This window comes from Festucalex cinctus, chromosome 10 (assembly GCF_051991245.1).
Source record: "Festucalex cinctus isolate MCC-2025b chromosome 10, RoL_Fcin_1.0, whole genome shotgun sequence".
Lineage (NCBI taxonomy): Eukaryota > Metazoa > Chordata > Actinopteri > Syngnathiformes > Syngnathidae > Festucalex > Festucalex cinctus.
The window spans coordinates 26,626,068-26,652,361 of record NC_135420.1 but is presented as its reverse complement, the minus strand read 5'-3'; the positions used below and the strand labels follow the sequence as shown (position 1 = coordinate 26,652,361).

Genomic DNA, 26,294 nt, shown 5'->3' with positions numbered 1-26,294 from the left:
TAAGCCAGGGGTGGCGAGATCCGGTCCTCGAGGGGCCACAGTCCTGCAGGTTTTGGATATTTCCCTTCATCGACGCAGCTGATTCATGATCAAGCGCTGCAGAAGCCTGATAACGAGCCTGCTCATTGGAATCAGCTGCACTTCGAGTAGGGACGTCTATAAAACCTGCAGGACTCCGGCCCTCGAGGACCGCAGTTTGCCACCCCTGGGTTAAAGTACTTTGCCTCCATCTTGTGGCATTCATATGTAAGTGCCGCTTTTCTGTTCCCAAGCCCTGCAAGAACTCGTATTTCTATTTTTATGTGGCACAAATCTTGACATTCACCTTTTTTTATTTCAGCACGGGGACATTTTGTCTCGTCCACGTAAGAGAAACGCTCGGATGAGCTCCTCTCGCCCCCTTTTGATGTGTGTGCGCGCGCTAAGGATGGATGAGAGCTCGATAAGCACTAAGGCGACCAGAGATGCTCAAATGGGACAGAACGTGTCTCCGCTTTGGTCATTTCAGCCCGCCAAGCTTGTTACCCTCTCATGTACTTTAACCATTAACCCCCACTCCTCCCTCCATCCATCCATCCATCCATCCACCCCTTTCTACTCCATCTACAACAAAACTTGAAAGGCCTGGCACGCATTTTTTGCACGGCGGCGGCGGCGGCTTCTATTTTTATGAATAAAAATGGAAGTTGTTGCGGAGCAAAAGTGCGACGGTAACAGCGATTTGCCATTTGGAGCGATGTCGCCACTCATCATCCCGACCAGAAAAAAAACCCAAAAAAATCACGCTTTCACTTTCATCCTTACACACGCACGCGCACGCAACAAGAGTGAATGACAGACACAAAGCCGCCAAAGCTAAGCTGTGCTAAAAAAGCACAATGACCGTCAGAGACAAAAAAGTGCTGCGGGAGATGTACTTTTTTTTGTTTTTTTTGGAGGGATTTAAAAAAAAAAAAAAAAGGCTTTTACATTGCTTAGCGTGACGCGTTACATATGGATGATGATAAACGGTGTGAGAAATGTGCTAATCCACGAGGCAAGCGTCTCCTTGGGTGGGAAGTGCATTTGGGGTTTTGTCTGGCGCGTTGAAAGCAAAACATACTCGATTTGGAAACTCGAGTGGGTGGTCTTGGTATGGATCCTGCATAATCATGACTTTTTTTCAAAGAAGAAGAAAAAAAAATACCGTAAATGTTGTGCTAGAGTAGTGATGGATCATGAAATCAAATGGGAAAAAAATGTTTGTTTTTTCCCCAATACTTACGTATTTTTAAATTTTTCTTAGTAGTAGGGATGTTCAATATATCTTTACCTATACCCATTACCAAGGTTATTTTTGTTAATTAAAACTAATGCAAAAACTAAAACTAAAATACAAAAAACAATTTCATTAAGGAAATAAAATAAAAACAAAAACTAGCTGAAACTACATTTTATGTTTACAAAACTTAACTAAAACTAACTATAATTATAGCAAAAATGTCCTTCGTTTTCGTCTTTGGTAATTAATTTAGTGCATGAGCCTTTGGGGATGATTTTAAATGTGATTTTTTAAATTAGATTTATTTTGATATTAACCGGAATAAGGACGATTGAAAAGGTGTCACACGGAAGTGACGTCATCTAGCAGCAGCCAATAGAAAAGCACCAAAAGATGACGGCGCTCACCTGTTGGTTTTCGAGTATTGCGCACAAGTAATACACGTTTTTTTTTTTTTTACTAAAACTGAAACTAATTAAAACTAAACTAAAACTAAGCATTTATTATATAACTAAAACTAATAAAAACTAACAAAACCACCCTAAAAACTCATTAAAACTAACTAAATTAAAAACATAAAAAATAAACTCAAAACGAAATAAAAACTGATTAAAATGAAAAATTCCAGAACTAAAATAACTCTGCCCAGTACCGATACCTCTAGCACTTTTGATATAATAAAATTTCATTGAACACAATGACAAAAAAATGACACTCCAATGTATCAAACGGCCCCAGTATAGCGCCACCTACTGCTGAGGAGGACTTACTTGATTTTGTTTGGCTAGAAGTTTCGGTAACTGGCATCAGTAGCCTCCACAAGCACCGGTACCGGTAATCGATCCTATTGGCAAATAAATAAATATAACACAGTTGATATTTTTTATGTAAATGATAAAAATGTCAAATATATATTAATTTTCTTAATTCTTTATTTTTGATGATTGTATGAGCGATTATTGATTGATAAGCTTTAATGGTATTGAACTGAAAACCATATTGTGGAAACTTAACGAATAACTTAGCAGGAAAGTCACTATGTTTTTTTTGAATTTTTTGTAATTATTATTTTTTTTTTTCATGTATCATTCCAAGAGACGTTCGGCCGTCAGCAGTTGCCTGATTTCCGGCTTTGCAGTTGTTGCCAGCATGTCGTCCCCTTGCCCATAACTGGCCAACTGACATGAGAGCAAGCGTTGCAAAAATTTGGCACCCGCAAAGAAGTTTTTTTTCTGTCTCTGGCTGCAGTTCAGTGGCCGTTTGGGAAGCTTTATGGCCGTCACACGGCTCCATAATTCAAAACAATTGACGCTATCCGCGGCTAATTTCTTGAAACCTGGCTTCTGTCCACCAGGAGCTAACGTAAGAATTTGTTGGTGGCTAATGGAACACTCTTTATAAAATGACGTGAATGACGGACAGCAGCAGACTCGACACATCGACTTAAAAAAATACCAAAATGTATGAATGTGTAAATAAGGATTCTGGAAACGTACACATTGGCACAAACATCCGAATAGTACGCTAGGTGTATTTCACTTAAGTTTCTGAGTTTTTTTTTTTTCTTGCAAATCTGCCACTCTGTCAAGTCGCTAATTTGCCACTTCATAAACTGAAAAGTTTTCCATTTTATAAACTCGAAATTGTGTCACCTTATAGTCGCAAATTTACAAGTTGTTTTCTCGCAAATTTGCCACTTTATAGTCGCAAATTTCAAACTTTATAAGGTTGCAAATTTACTAGTTATTTTCTCACAAATTTGTCAACTGATAAACTCAGAAAAAATTTGCCACTATATAAAGTGGCAAATTTCAAACTTTATAAAGTCGCAAATTTCAAACTTTACAATGTCGCAAATGTATTAGTTATTTTTTGCCAATTTGCCACTTTATAAACTCGTAAATGTATGATTTTTTCCCACAAAATTTGTCACTTTATAGTCACAAATTTACGAGTTGTTTTTTCAAAAAATTGCCACTTTATGAAGTCACAAATTTCAAACTTTATAAAGTCTCAAATTTACTAGTTATTTTTTGCCAATTTGCCACTTTATAAACTCGCAAATGTACGATTTTTTTTTCTCACAAAATTTGCCACTTTATAAAGTCGCAAATTTGTCACTTTATAGTCACAAATTTACGAGTTTTTTTTTCACAAAATTGCCACTTTTTAAAGTCGCAAATTTCAAACTTTATAAAGTCACAAATTTCAAACTTTATAAAGTCACAAATTTACTAGTTATTTTTTGCCAATTTGCCACTTTATAAACTCCCAAATGAGTTTGTTTTTTTTCTCGCAAATTTGCCAGTTTATAAAGTTGCAAATTGGCAAATTTGCTGGTTATTTTTCACAAATTTCCCATTTTATAAACTCGTAAATGTACAAGGTTTTTTTCTCGCAAAATTTGCCACTTTATAAAGTCGCAAATTTGCAAGTTTTTTTCCTCGGAATATAACCACTCCCATATTATATATATATATAAATATATATATATATATATATATATATATATATATATATCTATATATATATATATATATATATATATATATATATATATATATATATATATATATATATATATATATATATATATATATATATATTTACGTGTGGCCCTAATATGCCGTCGTAGTCCAAATGATACCAAAACAAAACCTTTTTTTTTTTTTTTTTTAAACTATCTTCTGTTGAGATTGTCTACTTCATAAATGTACATGGAAAAGTTTACAGCACACAACTCTCCAAGGTGATCTTAGTGGTGACGCTAGCGCTAACTGCTAACGCAACAGCACAGTTGCTCCTGACAGGTGAGCCAAAAGTGTGTGATTGAACGCGGCAGCCGACGAGCGCGCCCCCTCCTCCCCCTTTTCGCAATCTGGCATCGCATCACTTTTGCGGCGGTTAATTGAGCCACAAGTTATTACGTCGCGCTGCTTTTAACTGCCGTGACAATGTTGTGTTGCCTGTTTTACGGCGTCATCAAAAAGCGGCTCGGGGCTCATTTGCATGTAAATGGATCAAAGCGCATTTGTTTAGTCGCCGTCATTATTCGCGCCACGTTTTAGCCGCCGCATTGATCACGCACTTGGCGGCGGAATTTGCGCATTTGAATCCGACGCACGCTACTTTAACCAGATCTGTTTGCACATGCGTGTGCGTGCGTGTGGATAATGCCTGCACGCCTGCCATGCGTGCGTGCAAAGAGGAGATAACAGATGCCAGCAAATTGGGTTGGGGTGGAAGTGTGGGCGGGTGGTTTCAGGTGATGCGTCCCAACATGGAAAAAAATGAAGCAAGTCACGTCAGGGTTTTTTTTTTTTGGGAGGATGAGATGAGATGAGGTCGTGTCATCGATGATGATATCTTAAGGGAAGGAGGCCATCTTTAGTGAGGTCATCATCTGTCAACTAAAAGCAGTGTCGTTGGCAGAGCTTCTCACCGGACGACACATTTGGCTGAGCTATTACATCTTATAATAAATTCAGAGGTGGCAAATCTTCGTCCAGTAAGTCAAAACCCTGCCCACAGTTTGGCTTTAGTCCCTGTTGCTAGCTAGCTAGCTAGCTAGCTAGCTCTCTACGAAGTAAACAAGCACCATAGGAGCTAGCTAGGGAGCTAGCTAACTAGCACCTGAAGCTAAAGCCAAACTATGGGCAAGATTTTTACTTTCTGGACCAAGATTTGCCACCACTGGGTAAAGTAATTCATTTCCTGTGCGCAAAAAAATATTTTAGTGATTCCAACCGATTCAGTCCAAAACCTACCAAAAAAAAAAACAAAACTAAAATGTTTGTTGTTGTTCTTTTGTAATCAGTAGTAGAACATGGAGTTTTCTAATGTAGTTTGCTCATTAGAGACTGGGAAAAATTGCACTCAACCATATCACATACGCGTTCAAAAGCCAGCTTTATAAGCAGGTATGTCACAACAGCCATTTTGAGGTACATTAAAAACATGGCTTAGCTTTAAAAAATAAAAAATAAAAGTTGTAGGCGACGAGTATTGGCACTTTTCTGTATGCGACAGTGTTTGGGTTAAGTCCCTCTCAAACACCAGCGGAACCAAATGGGACTTTTATTTTATGGAGCGTTGTACGCCTGTGGTATGGAAACACAATTCTCAGAGTGGGTCATGAATTCTCGCACATGGCCTAATGCACTTTAACTGCATGTGAGTGATGCAACCGTATGCAAATGAGCAACTGTTTTTCTTATTTTTATGGGATTTTTATTTTTTTATTTTTTTTTATCCTTACATCACAGTTCGCAGCGTCAATAGATTTAAACATAGATTTAAAAAAAAAAAAAAAAAAGTGCAGGAGTACAGCAACCCACCAATTACGTTGTTGATCGGCCTACTTATGTCAAAAAAAAAAAAAGTAAAAGTACTGAATCAAAGTCGAACAACAAAGTACAGTCTGAAATGTGCTTCAGTACAAAAGTGAAAAGCCGAAAAAGAATTTTCGCCATCAATTATTTACAGTTCCCGTTTTGATAACTTGGCACAATGAACAAAAAACATCACGGCACACAAAATGGTTTCCCCTCTTCTCTTAACTTGTGTCATGCTCATACTGAAAAGATGGAAAAAAGTGGAGAGAAAAAAAAACAAACTGTGATGGTGATATAATAAGGTGAAACATTTAAAAAATTATTAAATAAAATGGTTTTAATATATTAGAAAATACATTAAATAAAAAAATGTAATATAAAAATGTGAATAATAATATGTCAATATAATACTATATTTGAAACACAATAATAATCATTTTAAATGGGAAAAAAAAACGTTTTCTTCTTGTTTTTATTTGGACTTGCTGTCCAGGATCAAAAAGTCACAAATGTGAATATTTTCCGCTTCAAAGTGACGTTCCAATTGCAAAAATCACCACACAAGTCAATCATCTAATTTCTAACACACTTGTTTTTTGGTGGGGGGGTTTTGAGTCCACAATGTTTTTACAGCCAGCAGAGCAAATGCGCTGAGTGTGGAAATGATCTTCTTTACTCGATAACAAAAAAAAAACATTTTACACGCACGTCCCAAAACCCGTCTATGTCAAATGACAAAATAATGACAGAATGACTGAAAAAGCAGGATAAATTGCTTGAATAGTAGTAGTAGCTTATTCTCTCCGTGTCCGTTTAAAAAAAAAAAAAAAAAAAGAATTGAGGGACTGGCTAATGAAGTCAATTTTCTGTTCCTCAGATAAATGGCACGGATGTGTTCTTTTGACTGATACTGTCGACCTAACGTTAGCTAGCAGGCTAGCCATTATGTTTTGCTAAATTACGTAAAGAAAGAAAACCCAAGCAAGCATCTTTCACGTCCGGGTCACGGCACCAATTCAAAAGTTCTTAACAAACTTTTTACCCAGTCCTTTTAAAGGCGGGGTCTTCCGTTTTCACTCACCAAAATGCACGATATAAGTACAGGATGTATACCCATGAACTCCTTCTCAATTTACACCTCTGGGCTTCTGTTAATGTTTGGTAATGGTGTTATTTTTTCCTCTACCCCCCAGCCTGTATTTTGTCATTTTGTGTTTGTTTTGTCAACAGTGGGACGTTTCTGTGGACAGACAGTTGTTTACCCCTCCAGCCAATCGCAGAGCAGGGGTGTCAGGGGTGTGTGTCACTCACTGTAGGCAGACGGGGCCGGGCAAATTTGTCGGCTGCATGACGTCACTCCCGCAGCGACTTGACAGCACGCACGGTTTTGTTCTCACTCACTCACTCACTCACTCACTCACGCAATTTTACTTCATGTAAGTCACATGGTCGCCCAGGCTTGTGTGAGTGAGTGAGTGAGTGAGTGAGTGAGTGAGTGAGTGAGTGAGTGAGTGAGTGAGTGAGTGAGTGAGTGAGTGAGTGAGTGAGTGAAAAAAAAAAACGTGGAGTGACGTCATGCAGCCGACAAATTCGCCCGGCCTCGTCTGCCTACAGTGAGTGACACGCCCCCCGCCACCACCGCTCTGCGATTGGCTGGAGGGGTAAACAACTGTCTGTTCACAGAAATGTCCCACTGTTGACAAAACAAACACAAAATGGCAAAATACAGGCTGGGGGGGTTAGGAAAAATCACCACCACACATTAATAGAAGCCCAGAGGTGTCGATTGAGAAGGAGTTCATGTGTATATATCCAGTATTTATATAATGCATTTTCCTGAGTGAAAACGGAAGACCCTGCCTTTAATGTACTTGGCTTTTGCTTGTTGAGACATCATCGTCATAATTTTGTGGATCCATTTTTCATATTTTCATCTCCCGTTTGGTTTGGAATATATCATTGGTGTCCACCCTGTCTCCGATTGCCTTCATTGTACTTCATGACCCCACACCTCCCCTCACTTTTTTTTTTTGCATGTACTGTATACTGTTTTTGCTGTCTTCCTGCACAACCAGTTTTCCTCCAGGCAGAAATGAAGAAATCAAGTTAAAAGTAGATGTGGCAGCGCAAACACTAGCACAGCAAGTTTTTTTTGTTGTCACGCTTTCAGGTCAGGTCAGCGGAGGTCACCCGCGTTCCGACACCCGGAAGTAACCTAGCGTCTTTTGTTTACAACAATTATATGAAAAGGCCTCAACTTGGGTTTTATTACCTTTTCAGCTTGTTTGTGCATTTTTTTTTACTGCACAAAGTTTATCACACTTCTTTTCATTGGTATGCAATTTCCATTTATTTTTATTTTTAACCCTTCCGATTCTAGTTTGACGTTCTTCCAACTTGTTTTCTTAATCTCCTTTCTATAGCCAGCGGAGAGGGCTTCCACTTCTTCATTAAAAAGTAATTGTTCTCCATGGTCATCTCCTCTCCTTCAAGTCCAAATTGCGTCATCCATTTGTTCCACTAGAGTGCAGTAGGCCATTAAAGGCAAACTAAGAATATTGCGTGTATTTGCTTCCTTATCCAAAATCTGATAAATGATATCATCTAGTAGGAAAAAAAAAAATGCGTTGTGTGTAAAATGAAGCCCAATTCCCCAAATAGTATGCTTCAATCATGTAAACAACAAGGAATTGATCATGACAGCTACAAAAGGTATATTTTTAAAAAGCTGAAGTTGGAAATGTCAAAATCAGACAAAAAATAAAAAATAAAAAAAATCTCCACCCTTTCATCACATTTGTGTTAACACAGCTAAAACGTTTGAAATGGCCAGTAAGAGAGCCCACAAGGTTAATGAGCTAATTATGTCTTCGCTTCCTGTGATTGCAATGGCAAAATTGCTAAAGTCAACGATGGAATGTTCTTTTCCTCTTAACTTGTGAATGGAAGCCTTGTGAAAAGGTGTCCTTTGAAATGATAAGAACGACCTTTCCCAGCTCCCCCCCCCCCCCCCCCCCCCCCCCCCCCCCGTCTTGGTCGGTAGACAATAAAAGTGTTTCCTCTCCTCTGCAAAAACTTCCAAGGTAGCAGCAAGGTGCTTCGTGAATGTCTTGCTTGTTACGGTTCTCTGCTTTGTGCTCTTTGGTATTTCGGTCGACGTGTCAGAATCTTTCCGCTATGATACGAGTCCGAGGAACAAGGAGATAAGAGGAGATGCTTCGTTGAGGATGAATTCTTGTAAGACATTTCTCAAAGACGCGTCTGAATCCTGGTTATTTTACTGAACAAAAAGTAAGAACAGAACTGCAACTAAAATTTAAAGCGGAAGTCAACCTTAAACATGTCTTGGCAATATGTTATATGTGACCTCACTAGTCTAAACATGACATTCTGATTATTACATTTGTGAAATGTGAGTTATGAAGCAAAATCCAGCCGTTTTTATATATCATTTTGCCGCTTGCTGTCCACTGATGATGACATCACAGTTGCTCAGACAACGTCCAATCACGGCTCACCTTTTTTTCTGAAGCTGAGCTGTGATTGGTTGCTACCTGAGCAACTTTGATGTCATCTTCAGTCGACAGCAAGTGGCAAAATGGCCGCCCCCTGAGATGGATAAAAAAAAATTGCTGGATTTTGTAATATAAATCAGAATGTCATGTTTGGACTAGTGAGGTCACATATGACATATTATTGCCAGGAATTTTGGGGAGGTTGACTTCCCTTTTAAAAACATTTTTGTTCATGAAATAAAAAAAATAAAAATAAAAAATAAAAAGTTAAAAACTACAAACAAACCAGTTATAGCGAAAATGTCGTTGTGGGGACTGTTATATAGTACCTGTATTTTATTTGTGGATAGTTTTTACCATACGCCTACAATACTTATCTGATTAACTCATTCACTCCCAAAAACGTATACGTTTTTTTAGGTTTTTGTTTGCTAGAGTTTTTGTATGAAGGCTTTGATGCAGTTTCTGGCCTGAAGTGGTCGCTTAAAGCGATAGTAGTTATTACAAAAAACAAAAAAAAGTGTGCTTCATCTGTTTCATGAATGAAACTTTTTTTTGTAATAACTACCATCGCTTTAAGCTTCCACTTCAGGTCAGAAACTGCATCAAAGCCTTCATACAAAAACTCTAGCAAACAAAAACCTAAAAAACGTATAAATACGTCTTTGGGAGTGAATGAGTTAAAAAAAAACTAATATTAAAACTAATACAAACAAAATGAAACCCATTCTGTAAATTAATTTGAACTCTATTTAAAAATAAAAACTATAATGAAAATTTGAAAACTATTTTAACAAAGATGTCCCGATCACAATTAACAACAACAATTTACAAAAAACAATCTCTTCCCCCGATTCCGATCAACTGAAAATGATTCTAACCCTGGTCTGAATCAGAAACTTTTCTGACCAACAGAGTTTGCAGGTGGTGATCCAGTGTAGCACGATGAAGATGGACGTCAACGCCGCGCCGCTGATCATCTCCTCGCCGCTCGTCCACTGAGATCCTCAGCGATGAGAGGGCACGTCGTCCTTCTTCTTCTCCTCTTCTTGTGCGCCGGCCGCGTCACTTCGCAAGATCTGCCAGGACTTCGTCCGTCTTCGGACCTAGCGGCTACACTTAGCGCCGGACTAACCGCGGCCCGGCGGAGGACTCGTGGAGAAGTTGACGGGCCGATTGAGGAGGGGTCCACCGCTCTCCGGTTAAGCTCCGAGACGGCTCACGAGAGTTCAGAGGAGTCGGACGACGGACGTCCGCAAGGAACCAGGCGGCCGGGTCCTCGCCGGAAGAGGAGCTGGCTGTGGAACCAGTTCTTCGTCATTGAGGAGTACCGAGGCCCCGAACCTGTGCTCATCGGACGGGTAAGTCCAACCAAAATGACTGTCAGCTAGCGTGAAGGTTCTGGTCCACGTATCTTTCTCGTTATACACTTTTGGATCAAATTTGACACATTTTGAAATTGGGACTTTCTGTTCTACCTTGAGACTGCTCATGTGTGGAAAAAGTACTGAGAACTGTTGGTGTAACCATCACATTTGCACATCTTCCCACCAAAACATAAAACTGTCTATTACGCCCCTCCAGTCAAATTACGAGTCCAGGTGGTTCTTGTTACAACAGGCATTTATTGTGGTTAAGCATGCCATGAGGACTGTACAAAATACAGGAAAAAAAAACATATTCAAGAGCTAAAAAACACAAAATAATTCTCACAGAGAACATAAAAATATACACATTATTCAAGATATAACATCTATTTGCCATATAGGCCTGTAAACATCCCCTAAATAAACAGGCTAACCTGCTAACGGACTAGCGCTAGCATGCTAGCGAGCTAACAGTAGTTACACTACTTCCAAAAGGCCTCGTAAATACTAACAGAAAGAGTGTAAATGCTTTCAAATATGTTACCTCATTGGCCGTATGTACTAGAGAGGAGTAAAATCGTTTCTTCTTCCAACAGCTAACAACAGCAACTCTTCAGCAACTCTTTCCATCGGCTAACCAGGAACGACGTAGCAATGCGTCAGTCATTAGCGTCCCCATACAACACGCACATAAAGAACATTAGTTCCACTATAAAAAATAAAAAAAACGAGCCCTTAAAACAACAAAATTCTTACATATGCATCAAATAAATCTTAATATTGAAATGACATCAAACTAAATGTATTTAATTCTAAAACTGACACCGTGACGAGGCAATCTTGAAACAAGTAAGCGTAAGACGGCGCAAGAACGATAATTTATATACTAAACATAAGCAACAGAAGTCATACGTAGGTCAGAGGGCGCCTCGAAACTAGTTTCAGGTGGGTTGATATTTCAAAAACGTCTTTGTTGTTTGTTTCTTCGCAAGTCTCCCCCTTGCCTGAGGTGCTCAACGCCGCCTGGTTTTCACAGTGTAAAAAGGCAGTTTCACTCAGCAACATGAAATTCATCTCAGCAGTCTCGAGAGGCCGAGCCCGGAAAAACAACAACAAAAAAACGCAGCAAGTCTGCCATTTTAGTTTGCAGTGGACATTTTAGGGTTATTTTGGTCATTCCAAGGTGTCCTTCAAAGACAAACTTTGAAAAAAAGTTTGATGACTTTCCATAAAACGGGAAACGCATAACCACAAGGACGGAGCTTTTCCAAAATATTGTGTTTGTGGTGAAGATCGGGCCCAAAAAAAATATTCACAGGGACCCCGAAACCAGTTTCAAATAGCAATATGAACTTTGCTAGGCATGTCTATCACAAGTCTCAAGAAACCATGCTCAAAAAGACAAAGAAAGTCAGCCATTTTGATTTGAAGTGGCTCTTTTAGTATCACTATATCGCGTTTGACGACGCAACCAATAAAGTATGAAACGAAGATCAATTAAAAAAAAAAACTGTTCCTGATGCTAGTTTCACTTAGCCAACATAACATTTGTTAGGCATGTCTATCACAAATTAGCCTACAAACAAGTCTCACGAAGCCACGCCGAAAAAGACACAAGATGGCGGCCATTTTGGTGTGAAGCGGCCCATTTAGAGTTCGGTTCTTCCAAGCGATTCTGTCCAATTACGACTAAATCGGAACCTCACGTACAGACACATGGACGAAGCTTATTTGAGATTTTGTCATTACAAAAAAAAAAAAAAAAGGAACATTGCAACCAAGTTTGAAACTGATAAAAGTAACTCCACAATTTAAAAAAAAAATAAAAATAAAAATATCCGCTCCCAGAAGTTAGTTCCACTTAAAATAAGAAATTTGGTTTGCTTGTCAATTGCGAGGAGATGCACAAAAAAAAAAATCTGAGAAGCCATGCCTGAAAAGTCGGCCATTTTGGTTTTGAAGCGGCCATTTTAGAGCCCCAAAGACAACACATGTTCTCCGATTGCTACCAAATTTGAGGCGTAAACTCAACAGACTAAATTATAAAAAAAAAAAAAAATTAAAAAAAATGGCTTGTTGTCGTTATTACCTGAAGTTTGATGTCTCTCCACTGATGACTTTCATTCTACTTGAGCCTATATGCAAACGTTTTGTTTTTGTTTTTTTGTTTAATCAAACTTCAAGTGTGAAGCTCCGTCCTGTGGCTCGGCTGAAATCTTCAAACTTTTCACCCCCAGCAAAGCGCCCGCCCGAGATGCCCACCTGAAGCACGCTGCCCCACCCCCCCACACACACTTGTGGCATTTTTCCACAGCGTTGCTTTAATGTCAACGCGGGCGAGCGGCGAGTCAAAGCGGCGAGGCGTAACGCTAACGGGGGGGGAGCGCTGCCAGCCACTTCGGAGGCGGCGCGATATACTTTACAATGACAGCCTAGATTGGTTTCTTAGCCGTGCGGCGTACTCCTCATAAATGTTTAATATCCCGCTCTGCTTGTTATTGATACAGTCGGCGAGCGGCGCTAAAGCAATCAGGGGGGAATGCTACTTCCATATTTGCGCAATAAAGCCAGGGCGACGTGTTAAAATAAAGCCTTGCGGCTCGGCTTGTTTGGCTGAAAATCAAAGGTGGCAAAAGTACTCATACTTCATACTTTTAGTAGACGTACTTAGTTGGTAGAAGTACTTCAATATGTGAGTATCGTCGTGTAGGTACAAAAGTTAGCGTCAATTTTTTCATTACGTGTTTTTGTCTTAAAAACACATAATAAACGCATTTTTTTCGGGTTAGACTGCATTAACAGCCTTTCCAATTAGGTGATACGCATGTTTTATGACATTCCAGCACTGCTGAATTTAGGCGTGCCGTCTCCACCTTTTGCAGCAGGAGGTGGCAGAAAGGTGGCGGCTGATTGCGCCGGCATCATTGTGCTTTTTGCCGCTTTGCTTCTCGCCAGGCGAGGGGGGAAAAGACATCCCGCCTTCTTTTTTCACACTGACTGAAGCGCAGCAGGACTGAGACAACAATTACACTCAGCCCAGGAGGGGGTGATGGGATGGCACGCGCGCACGCGCGCACAATGCGTGCTAGCTTTGAGGAAGAAATGAAGGCAATGGAGGGATGAATAAAAAAAAAAAAAATATCGCTTATCGAGCAAACTGTGGGGTGTTGGGTGCGCTATTATGACTTTTTTTTTTTTTTTTTAATCCTCACCGTTATCCGCCAGCACAGATGTACTTTGGGCTTATGTTCAACCCTGTCGACTGCATGCAGACGTGCTCTATATGCACACTCAATGGCCTCTTCATTCGGGACACCTGCACACATGCACGAAAAGTGAACACACCCCTCGCATTTCTGCAGATATGTAATTGTACCTTTTCAGTGCGCAGCTTCTATAACAGTGTGCGTTTATCGTTCCCTCGAAATAACTCAAAATACAACCAATCCCTGGCAACAAAAGTGAGTTCACCCCTAAGTGAAAATGCCCTTTAAACGTGACCTATAAAATAAAAGAAAATTAAACATTCCATATATAAGTGCCAAAATGGTCAGCATCACTAGCTTAATGCTAACATCTAATGCGAAACGCCACTGATGGGCTAACAGAAATTAGCATAAATGTTCCGGTAGTTAGAAACCTTCAAACAACTGCAACTTTAGCATACGCAGATGGCAAAATGCTTGTAGAAAAAGTAAAAAAATAAATAAAAAAATAAAAAAGTACATAAAAAAAAAAAAAAGTTACATTCATTACTGCCGCCTACAGGATTGGAGTCGAGTGGAGTGTGCGTTTATCGTTCCCTGAAAATACAACCATTAATAGCTGAATACCTGGCAACAAAAGTGAGTTCACCACTAAGCGAAAATGCCCTTTAATTAAACCTGACCTACAAAACAAAATTAGAAACCTTCCAACAACTGCAACGTTAACATACGCAGATGGCAAAATGCTTGTAGAAAAAGTTAAAAAAAAAAAAAAAAAAAGTTAAATCATTACTGCCACCCACAGGATTGGAGTGGAGTTGAGTGTACGTTTATCGTTCCCTCAAAATACAACCATTAATAGCTGAATTCCTGGCAACAAAAGTGAGTTCACCCCTAAGCGAAAATGCCCTTTAATTAAACCTGACCTACAAAACATTTAAACATTCCATATATAAGTGCAAAAATGGTCATCCAAACCATATAATTTCATATGGATGATGTTCACTAACTTAATGCTAACATCTAATACGAAACGCCATTGATGGGCTAACAGAAATTAGCATAAATGTTCCGGTCGTTAGAATCCAAACTGCAACATTAACATACGCAGATAGCAAAATGCTTGTAGAAAAATAAATAAATAAATAAATTCATTACTGCCACCTACAGGATTGGAATGGAGTGTGCGTTTATCGTTCCCTCAAAATACAACCATTAACAGCTGAATTCCTGGCAACAAAAGTGAGTTCACCCATAAGCGAAAATGCCCTTTAAACCTGACCTACTAAACAAAATTATACATTCCATATATAAGTGTAGAAATGGTCATCCAAACCATATAAGTTCATATGGAGAAGGTTCACTAGTTTATTGCTAACTTCTAATGCGAAGCGCCACTGATGGGCTAACAGAAATTAGCATAAATGTTCCGGTAGTTTGTTTTGAAAAGTGTGTTTAAAAAAAAAAAAAAAAAAAGCTAAATTCATTACTGCCACCTACAGGACTGGAGTGGAACAGCGTCGCCCAATGAGCCGAACGCATATATTTCGGATTGTTCAGCCTTGGCGTAAGGTCCGTGCGCATTTTCGATTCGAGTTGTAGTTACACGATGAGGAGCTCATGATGTGAGAGTAAATATGTGGCGGCTTGTGAGTAAGACTGGTGAGATTACGATGAGCGCATGTGGCCCCGGGGCGGAAGGATGGCCAAGGTTCCTGGTCGGAAAGCTCGGCAGCTGACTAATCTCTTCGCGGCCTCGCCATCTCTGCAAGCACGCACACGCGTCTTCGCCTTGCAAACTTGCCGCACAATACGCACGCAATGTATTCACGTTAATATAAAATCGTGCGTGCGCTAATGGGAGCGTACTGACGCGTGCGGCTCGTTAACTCGACCCAAGCGCACGAGCCAGAGGAGGTCTCGTCAATGCGGACCCTCCATAACATCCTACGTGTACGCAAAAACAACAACATTATCCAACCATCTGCTCACTTTTCCCAACATCCAAGTGAGGATATTTGGCGCGTGCGTGCTCGTCATACGGAACAAGACTGGACGTGCGGCAAAAGTGACCTGTCCGAGAGTCCACTGAGAAATAATTGTGGTGAACAGCAGCTGGGAGCTGACAATTCAGGTGGAAATTGTGTAAGAATAAATAAAATAAAAATAACATTAAAAAAAAAAGTGCTGTTTACTAGCTACGAACTTGACCGAATTTATCAATAAATTGGACAAGCAAAGAAAAAAGAAATTGCAAGTGATGTGTTTTTCAGTTTCTCCATTTTTTTCCACCCCTCAATTCAAAGTCAAGCATTTATGTCAATTCTGAGCAAATATGTCACTTTTATAATAATGATATTTTTCATGTAAAATGAGACTGCGAAAAGTGAACCACGTTATAGCGAGGGAACACTGTCATACAAAATGCCATCATTTGAATCATGGAAATTAGCCCATAATGTCAAGGTAATCATTATTCAACTCCAGCGAGTTATGGTCACTTTGCCCCAATGTGTAACTGTACACAAAGGAAAACATCCTCTTATTGTTTTGAATGTCCAAAAAGTTCCAAGAATTTGGATGGTGTTCCCAGAAAAAAACCCTGCTGACTATGTATTCGTGTTGTTCCAATACCGATTTTTGGCCCCTGATACCGATATCCAGCTTTGCAGTATCGGCCGATACCATACCGATACTTAAGGTTTTTTTTAAGGATGTTCGATGCCACTTTTTTTTCATACCGATACCGATATTCAGAGCCTCAGTACTCACCGATACCGATACCAACTGCCGATACCAGTAGTACATTTTGACAAATAAAAAAAATCACTAAAATATATTTTTAAACAAATATATTTCCTTTAATTTTGACAAAAAAAAAAAAAAAAAAACAGCACAGTCACTCTTCAATAGTCTTAACGCTCAAAATAAAACACAAAAAAAATGCTCTTTTAGTTTAGGATTCACTTGTGCTAAATAAAAGTGCAAAAACAAAAAACCAAGTCTTTCTGAGCTTTAGCATTTGTTTAAAATAAATTCAAGTGCAAACTTAAAAAAAAAAAAAAAAAAAAAAAAACTGATGAGGAATAAAAACCAAAACAAACTAGTGTTGTTCCGATACCGTTTTTGGGCACCCGATACCGATACCCAGCTTTGCAATATCAGCCGATACCATACCGATACTTAAGTTGTTTTTTTTCCTCAATATGAAAAAGCTGTCCTGCTATTGGTTCAGAGCATTCAAGGGCCAATAGGATATCTTCGATCGGCATGCAGTGAATGTGTCGCATATCAGTGAATGTCGTGCACGAGCAAGACACAACATGTTGCATCCAAAATCCTATATTAGCGTTGGAATTAATGGTATCGGCATGTTACTTGTGAGTACTCACCGATACCGATACCACCGTTTTTATGCAGTATCGGTATGGTATCGGTACCGATGGTACCGGTTTGGATCGCACAATCACAATATGAATATTTTTGTCAATGTGAATGTCAATTCGCCCCCGCCCTGACGCTAAATCTGTTTTGTTTGTCTTTTGGGCCGCCAGCTGCACACGGACATGGACCGAGGGGACGGCCACACCAAGTACACGCTGGAGGGCGAAGGCGTGGGCTCGGTGTTTGTCATCGACAGCAACACGGGCAACATCCACGTCACCAAGTCCCTGGACCGCGAGGAGAAGGACCAGTACCGCCTCACCGCCACCGCCACCGACCGCCTGACGGGCCGCGCCCTGGAGCCGTCCTCGCAGTTCATCATCCGGGTGCAGGACATCAACGACAACCCGCCCGTCTTCCCCGCCGAGCCGTACGTCGCCACCGTGCCCGAGATGGCCAACATAGGTAAACGGGACGCGCGGATTCGCTTGGGTGACCGAAAAGTCTTCGTTCGACTGGACTCGGTATTGTCCAATTATTCGGACATAGAAGAAGTGTCCAGATTTAAAAAAATCAAATCAAATGTTTTGTTCCGTTATATATATTTTTCAGGAAGAGTTAACCCGCATTTATTCACGGTTCAGCATTCACATTCTGTTATTTGCTTAAAATGTGAAAAATTCTCCCGTTTGCTTTATGACTTGATGTCAAGAAAGTACCGTATGATGAAATCTCACCGTATTCAGGATTATATAAACGTCATTCTATTTCGCAAAAAAATAAATAATAATAATAATAAAAAAAAGAAAAAAAAAAAAAAAAAAAAAGAAACAACCCCCCCACCCCTTAAAAAAAAACAAAAAAACAAAAAAAAAACATCATTCTGTTTTGTACGGAAGAGGATTAGCATCAGTGAAGAGAGAAAAAAAAAAGTTTGGCAGGATTCTTTCTCACTTTATTCTCATAATTTTCACTTTGAAGTAAGAATTCTGACTTTATTTCCAGAATTCTCACTCTAAAGTCAGAATTTTGACTTTATTAGTGCTAATATTATTGAATTCTGAGAATAAGGTCTGAATTCTGAGATTAAAGTCAGAATTCTGACTTTAAAGTCAGAATTTTGAGAATAAAGTCAGGATTCTGAGATTAAAGTCGGACTTTAAAGTGAGAATTCTCACTTTATTCTTAGAATTCTTGACTTTAAAGCGAGAATCTGACTTTATTCCAAGAATTCTCACTTTAAAGTCAGAATTTTTACGTTATTAGTGCCACTATTTTTGAATTCTGAGAATAAATAAATAAATAAAAAAATACAAAATAAAAACATCATTCTATTTTGTACGGAAGAGGATTAGCATGAGTGAAGAGAGAAAAAAAAAAAGTTTGGCAGGATTCTTTCTCACTTTATTCTCATAATTTTCACTTTAATGTCAGAATTCTGACTTTAAAATCAGAATTCTGAGATTACAGGACTGTCTCAGAAAATTTGAATATTCTGATAGAGGCCATTATTTTCTGTAATGCAATTAAATAAGCAAAAATGCCATACATTCTGGATTCATTAAAAATCAGCTGAAATATTGCAAGCCTTTTATTATTTTAATATTGCTAATTAGGGCTTAATTTGGAAATCTCAAATATTCTATCTCAAAATATTAGAATATTTCCTCAGACCAAATACAAAAAAAATGCCATAATCAGCAATATTTAAAACAATATTTCAGTTGATTTTTAATGAATCCAGAATGTATGGCATTTTTGCTTATTTAATTGCATGACAGCAAATAATGGACCTTATCACAATATTCTCATTTTCTGAGACAGTCCTGCAAAGTCAGAATTCTGAGAATAAAGTCAGAATCCTGCCAACCTTTTTTTTTTCTCTCTTCACTGGCCCTAATCCTTTTCCGTAATTTTGTGATTTCTGTTTTAGTTTATGCCTTATTTTCCCTATTGGCCTTCAATATTTTAAGGTCAACTATGGCTTAAGTCTTTGAAATTCAAACAACCGGAGCTGCCGCCTATAAATGTTACATTCGCATTGACGCATTTATCACACCTTTGCGCTGACTGACATTCTCTTACCTTTAAAACGCCTCCGGAAAGAAATGACCAAAGTCGGTCTTTTCATCTCGACACCAACACTTGCAACAATCCGCCCAATCATCCAGCGAGCAGATTATTGCAGCATTGACGCCTGCCTCTGCATAATCCGCTTCCCCGGCTGCGCAAAATCCCCCAAACATAAAAGCGTTATACTTCAAACAATCATCCGGCAGGTGCAGGCTGCGCTCCAGTGCTTGCATCATGCTTTTTTTTTTTTTTTTTTTCATTGGCAACATATGGACGGACATCCAAGCTGACCCTCTATTAATCCTCCGGGCGAGTGCAAAATGTTGATTGAATGCACCTCTGACGGACCGGCACAGGCACGTCCATCATCCAAGTGACGGCCAGGGACGCCGACGACCCCACGTACGGAAACAGCGCCCAGCTGGTCTACGCCATCGCCGATGGAAACGATTACTTCTCGGTGGACCCGCAGACAGGTCAGGAAGGAGGTCTTCCTTGCTTTCGTATCATTTCGGATTCATCTTCAGACGATTCTTTTGAGTTGGATATGAAATGGAATGCGTTATAGTTGGGAGGAAATTGACTTGTGTTGCTGTCCTTTACGGTTGTTGTTTTTTTTTTTGGGACTAAATTGTGATATTTTTTATTTATTTAATTATTATTTAATTATTTTTTCAAATTTCACATTACAAGTATGCTTTATAATTAGTCAAATAATTAGTAGAATATGTATATATATATATATATATATATATATATATATATATTAGGGGTGGGACGATACGGGTTACCCACGATTCGATACTGTGACAATATTTGACTCACGATATCGATAATATCATGATACACGATCATATCTACAATTTTTGATATATTGTCAAAAAAGATATCGCGATGTTGGCCCTTGCAATATGCATATCGCAAAGGCACGCAATACGTTTTATACGGAATATTTATGCTTTTTATATGAATTTGACCGGTCAGATGCTAACGAAAAATGTGCATCGCCATCCAATAGTTGAAAATTATCAAGACGTAATTACAATTGATTAACTAAGATTACATTAAGTTTGCTTATTTTGCCGCATGAAAAATAGTTTCCTTTTATTAGATAATAAAAATGGAATTTCTTCAGGTACATGTTAAATATCGCGATAATATCGATATCGCTACGTTCGGCAAGTATATCGCATATCGAATGTTTTTCCAATATCGTGCAGCCCTAATATATATATATATATATATATATATATATATATATATGTATATGTATATGCTGATGTTGACTCATCTTGTCCGTATGACGCACGCGCATTTTGCCAGCAGTGGCGCTTTTCATTGTCCCAGTGGACAAAGTTTGACGTTGATCCCGAGTGACGCGGTTGCGCTGATTTGGGTCTGTCCTTCCTTTCGCTCAGGCGTCCTGAGGACCGCCATGCCCAACATGGACCGAGAGACCCAGGAGGAGTACGTGGTGGTGCTCCAGGCCAGAGACATGGGGGGCCACCTGGGGGGCCTGTCGGGGACCACCACGGTCACCGTGAGGCTGAGCGACGTCAATGACAACCCGCCTCACTTCAGACGCAGTAAGTAGCAAGGAAGCAATTCGCTTGATGACGTTTCATGCGCACTTTTTTTTTTTTTTTTCACTTCCTTTATAGTGAGACACCATTTCTCAGATTTAAAATGTGCCTGTGATTTAATATTGTTTTGACATTTCAACAAAATCACATCATAAAATGTGCCACATGCTGCTTCACAATTTGTAAACGCAAGGAATGCAGTAAACACGGTCTTCTGAATAACATGGACTAATGAAAAAAATATATATATTTTTTTGTCCCAGTTGTGTTTTGTACAAACACCGACAAAATCTCATAGCATTTTTCCCCTTTATTCCTTCTTTTTCAATTTTTCATGTAAGTGTGATAATAAAATAATATAAAGTCATTTGAAAAATAATAATAAAATAAAAAATACAATTTTTGAGTATATATTGTATGGTATATTTTATGTCTGCATGTGCGGTTCATGCTTGCTTAAATGTTTATTATCAAACCGCAAAATCAATGCTAGTTTATTTAGCACATCTATGGCTTTATCCATTGTGTTTTAGCATTAAGCTAGCAGCGTTGAATGCGAAGTTATATGCTATTATTAAACCGCAAAATCAATGCTAGATTCGTTAGCACATCTATGGATTTATCCATTGTGTTTTAGCATTAAGCTAGCAGGCTTGAATGTGAAGTTATGTGCTATTATTAAACTACAAAATCAATGCTAGGTTCGTTGGCACATCTATGGCTTTATCCATTGTGTGTTAGCATTAAGCTAGCAGTGTTGAATGCGAAGTTATGTGCTATTATTAAACTGCAAAATCAATGCTAGTTTCTTTAGCACATATATGGCTTTATCCATTGTGTGTTAGCATTAAGCTAGCAGGCTTGAATGCGAAGTTATGTGCTATTATTAAACTACAAAATCAATGCTAGATTTGTTAGCACATCTATGGATTTATCCATTGTGTGTTAGCATTAAGCTAGCAGGCTTGAATGCGAAGTTATGTGCTATTATTAAACTACAAAATCAATGCTAGATTTGTTAGCACATCTATGGATTTATCCATTGTGTTTTAGCATTAAGCTAGCAGGCTTGAATGTGAAGTTATGTGCTATTATTAAACTACAAAATCAATGCTAGATTCGTTAGCACATCTATGGATTTATCCATTGTGTTTTAGCATTAAGCTAGCAGGCTTGAATGTGAAGTTATGTGCTATTATTAAACTGCAAAATCAATGCTAGATTCGTTAGCACATCTATGGATTTATCCATTGTGTTTTAGCATTAAGCTAGCAGATTTGAATGCAAAGTGTTGTGCTATTATCAAAGTGTAAAATCAATGCTAGCTTCTTTAGCACATCTATGGATTTATCCATTGTGTTTTAGCATTAAGCTAGCAGCGTTGAATGCGAAGTTATGTGCTATTATCAAACTGTAAAATCAATGCTAGCTTCTTTAGCACATCTATGGATTTATCCATTGTGTTTTAGCATTAAGCTAGCAGACTTGAATGTGAAGTTATGTGCTTTGGTTGAATCCACTATGAATAATTCTATTAGCTGCTAAAGTATGTTCGGGTTCAATCGATTGCACGGTTCCTGGCGCACCTGCGGCAAAATGACACTTGTCCTTTTAAGCACTTCCGTTTGCCTCCAACGGGGTCCGCGTCTCGTCGCGCAAGATCAAAATAGCATGTCCGTCTCCTTCCCTGTACCGTGCTATTAATATTTCGCGCTAAAGTTCAGCGCTGAGCGTTGCGCTTCAATAGGCAGCCAAATCAGCGGGGCGAGACAGTCGGGCCGGTGAGACGTACGCCGCGTTTCAGCGTGCGGTATATCATCTCTCGGCACGCGCCGGGCGGGCCATTCGTCATCGCGTTTAAAGCCACTGGCAGCTCGTCCCTGTGATATATTCTCCCGCCGCACGTTGCTTTATAGAAGCTGTTTAATATTAACGTGCCGCCAGTGTGTTATTTATTCACTTTTAATCTGACTGCTATGACCCCCCTTGCCCCCACCCCTCACCTCCGCCGTCTCCCGCCCCGTCCTTTACCAGCCACAAAGCCGAGCCCGAGGTCATTAATTTCTCTTAGAGAGATAATTAAAGCAAATGTTCTCGTTTGGGACGCTGGTTGAATGTGAAGCGGTGTTTTTTTTTTTGTGTGGTTGTTTTTCTTTTTAAACGTTTATTATAATACATTGCGGCCTATATGAGTCATTAACCGTCACCAAGGACGCTGGTTCCGATGAAACCGCGAGCCAACGTGTGTGACGTTGCAAGCCAGCCACTGGCTGACGCTCGCACAAGGCCGCAAAATGCCGTTAAAAATGAGAAACGCAGTCGTGCCTTGACTTGGGAGTTGAATTCGTTCCGTGACAACACTCAAAAAAAGTTCTACACAAAGATTTGATGGTGAAATACAAAAGAAGACTTTTCAAAGGTTTATAATTACCACAATATTTCTCATTTCTTTAGCCAGTTTGTTTCCCATTATGCATGAGCATTAAGCTAGTAGGCTGTGCTAAGTTATGCCGTTGATTAAATACACAATGCGTAATAATTAATCAACCCCATGATGTTGTATGCTTACATGTATATGTTCAATCGAGTTGTGTGACGTATTACTTCCACGAAATCTGTCTTGTGTCTTGCCATTTTTCTGCATTTCTTCCTTATAGTGCCTTGACCAACACATGGTCGCTCCACAGTGTTGTTTATATTATTTTTGTGATCTGGGAAGTTGCAAGTCTTGTTTGTTTCAGTCTATGTACCTCCTTGCTGTTTCTGCACATTTCTCCTTAAACTCCCCTTTATCCTGTACCTGGACTTGTGGATGTTCCACAATGTTGTGTGCGTCAACTTTATGTTTTGGAAATCTATGAGACTTTTAATAGTATTTGCTCCATTTATTTGTATTTTTCCATTATAGTCCCTTACAATCCGATAGATTGTGTCATGTGGTCCCTCCACAATGTTGTGTGGATCACTTTTATGTTCAGAGGATATGAGACTAATTAGTTACACCCAGTATGCTTTGTTTTTTGCTAATTCTCATAGTCGTCCCTTGTTTTCTCGGAAATTGTGACATGTGGATGTTCCGCAATGTTGTGTGCATCACTTTCATGTTTTGGGGAGCAGTTTGTTTGTTTTTTTCTTTGCCATTTATTTGTATTATTCCATATTAGTCCCATATTCTTCCAGTAGACTGTCACATTTGGTTGGTCCACAATGTTGTGTGTGTGTGTGTGTGTGTCCTTGTTTACTCCCGTTGGGGGCTACACAACTTTTTCCTTCCCAATATTAGATTCTTGCTATTTCTCTGCATTTGGCCATTTTTCCCTTACAGTACTCTGACATGGACAGTCCACAATGTTGTGTGCATCCATGTTTATGTCTCAGGAAGCCACATCACCATTTCAACAAAATTGTTACTTTCTAGTCGGTCCAACATGTTGCTCCACAATGTCGCATTTATGCTCCGGAGAGTTATGCAGCATACAGCCTAATGTGCGATTAATCATGATGGATCCGTAATAATGCAGTAGTGATTGTCATCTTGCCCTTGTGATCACCAGGAGTTTCATCTTCATTAATGCCTCATTACATTCAGCTGTTGTTGTTTTTTTGTTTTTTTTTAAATCTCTGGCAGGTGCGTGGTCGTTCTCCGTGTCGGAGCTGGCGGCGCCGGGCGTGGAAGTGGGCCGCCTCACCGCCACCGACGCTGACGTGGGCGACAACGCGCTGCTGGAGTTCACCATCATGGACGCCGAGGAGGCGCAGACGTTCAACGTCAGCGCCAGAGAGCGAGAAGCCATCATCGTGCTGAACAAAGTGAGCGTCTCCAAAAATAGCAACAAAAAATAATAATAATCCCTGAAAATTTCAAAGTAAATATAGTTATTTAGTATATCTCATGCGCAATTTGAGACCTTTGAGTCACTGGCCGAATTGGCCGTACCACAGCAGTGTGTGACCAGGCTGCAATGGCTTGTTTGGCATGCTGCTGAAGCTCCTGAAAGATTTTTCACATGCCCACTTGTGCTGCTCATCCCACAAATGTGCGTTTCATCCTTAATTGACAAAAAGCATTGTTACGACGGCGAAGTAATCCCCCAAGTATGCATTTGCCAACATAATGTTTTATGTTTAGCCATTAAAACCGTCTGCGTCAGTCCGTCTGTGATCCGCCGAATAATGTATTAAAATTAGCAGGTAAGTGTGTCTTTGTGCTCAGGCAGGGTCTTAACGACATTCGCAGATAATGACCGTACAGCCAATGTTAAATTAAGTGTGCAAATCAGGTCCCTAATGAGAATTAATCCACCTCATTAGAGCCATCCGGTGAGATAAAAGGAAGTCTAAATAAAGATAAAACTATCTGCTAAACATTTTTTTTTTCCCACCACGTTACTCAGGACCAACAGTGTGCATGTAAAAAAGAGATAGATAGATAGATAATATAGCTAGCATAGCATAACCAGCTAATGATTTAGCTAGCTCTCTATTTAATAGATAGATAGATAGATAGATAGATAAATAGATAGATAATATAGCTAGCATAGCATAACCAGCGAATGATTTAGCTAGCTCTGTATTTACTAGATAGATAGATAGATAGATAGATAGATAGATAGATAATATAGCTAGCATAGCATAACCAGCTAATGATTTAGCTAGCTCTCTATTTAATAGATCGATAGATAGATAGATAGATAGATAGATAGATAGATAATATAGCTAGCATAGCATAACCAGCTAATGATTTAGCTAGCTTTCTATTCACTAGACAGATAGATAATATAGCTAGCATAGCATAACCAACTAATGATTTAGCTAGCTTTCTATTTACTAAATAGATAGATAATATAGCTAGCATAGAATAACCAGCTAATGATTTAGCTAGCTCTCTATTTACTAGATAGATAGATAGATAGATAATGTAGCTAGGATAGCATAACCAGCTAATGATTTAGCTAGCTATCTTTTTACTATTATAGTAAAAAGGAAAAAAAAAAAAAAAGTTATGTTCAAATGTTGCTACAAGGAGGACATCGCAAGCCTCGGTTAGCTTAGCTGGCTAAGAGTGAATGTCGGTAGCATAACATTAGCATCTTAGCGAGAAGCTAAAAATATTTGTTTGCCTCAACAATTCAAACCGTAGGCATATCTATAACACAAACTACAACTAAACTATCCAAACTATCCCAAAATATGGCAATGAAGGGCAGTAGCTTCTTGCTTGATAAGCAAAGAGACACATCAAAGGTGGACCAAAAACTGTCAATGCTACTCTCCAGCTGCTGGACTACGAGACTCGCAATTCGTACTCGTTCACCGTGGAGGTGGCCAACCCCCTGGTGGACCCCCGCTACCTGAAGGACGGTCCCTTCAAAGACCAGGCCATGGTTCGAGTGATGGTCCTCAACGCGGACGAGCCGCCGCGCTTCTCCCAGGCCCGCTACCGTCTGGACGTGTCGGAGAACTGCCCGCCCGTCTGCTCGGTGGGCCGCGTGCACGCCGTGGATCCCGACACGGGACAAAGCGGCAACATCAGGTGCTTATCGCGCCATCGCTCACTTCCTTTGTCCCCCA

General features: G+C 39.4%; 1 protein-coding gene across 5 annotated transcripts in view; it reads left to right on the top strand.

Annotated features, from left to right (window-relative positions):
- Positions 1–26,294, top strand: part of cdh24a (cadherin 24, type 2a) — a 64,178-nt gene that overhangs the window by 26,137 nt on the left and 11,747 nt on the right. For 4 of the 5 annotated variants that reach the window (XR_013285259.1, XM_077533552.1, XM_077533551.1 and 1 more), the window contains 6 exons: positions 10,026–10,471; positions 17,238–17,532; positions 19,497–19,616; positions 20,559–20,726; positions 24,352–24,533; positions 26,000–26,256. Coding sequence is in view for 4 of the 5 variants with exons in the window: in XM_077533552.1 (XP_077389678.1) it covers positions 10,124–10,471; positions 17,238–17,532; positions 19,497–19,616; positions 20,559–20,726; positions 24,352–24,533; positions 26,000–26,256 (1,370 nt within the window). In the remaining variant the exon portion in view is untranslated. Of the gene's footprint in view, positions 1–7,412; positions 8,053–10,025; positions 10,472–17,237; positions 17,533–19,496; positions 19,617–20,558; positions 20,727–24,351; positions 24,534–25,999; positions 26,257–26,294 lie in introns of those variants that run through there. The other variant, XM_077533553.1, reaches the window with a different exon arrangement.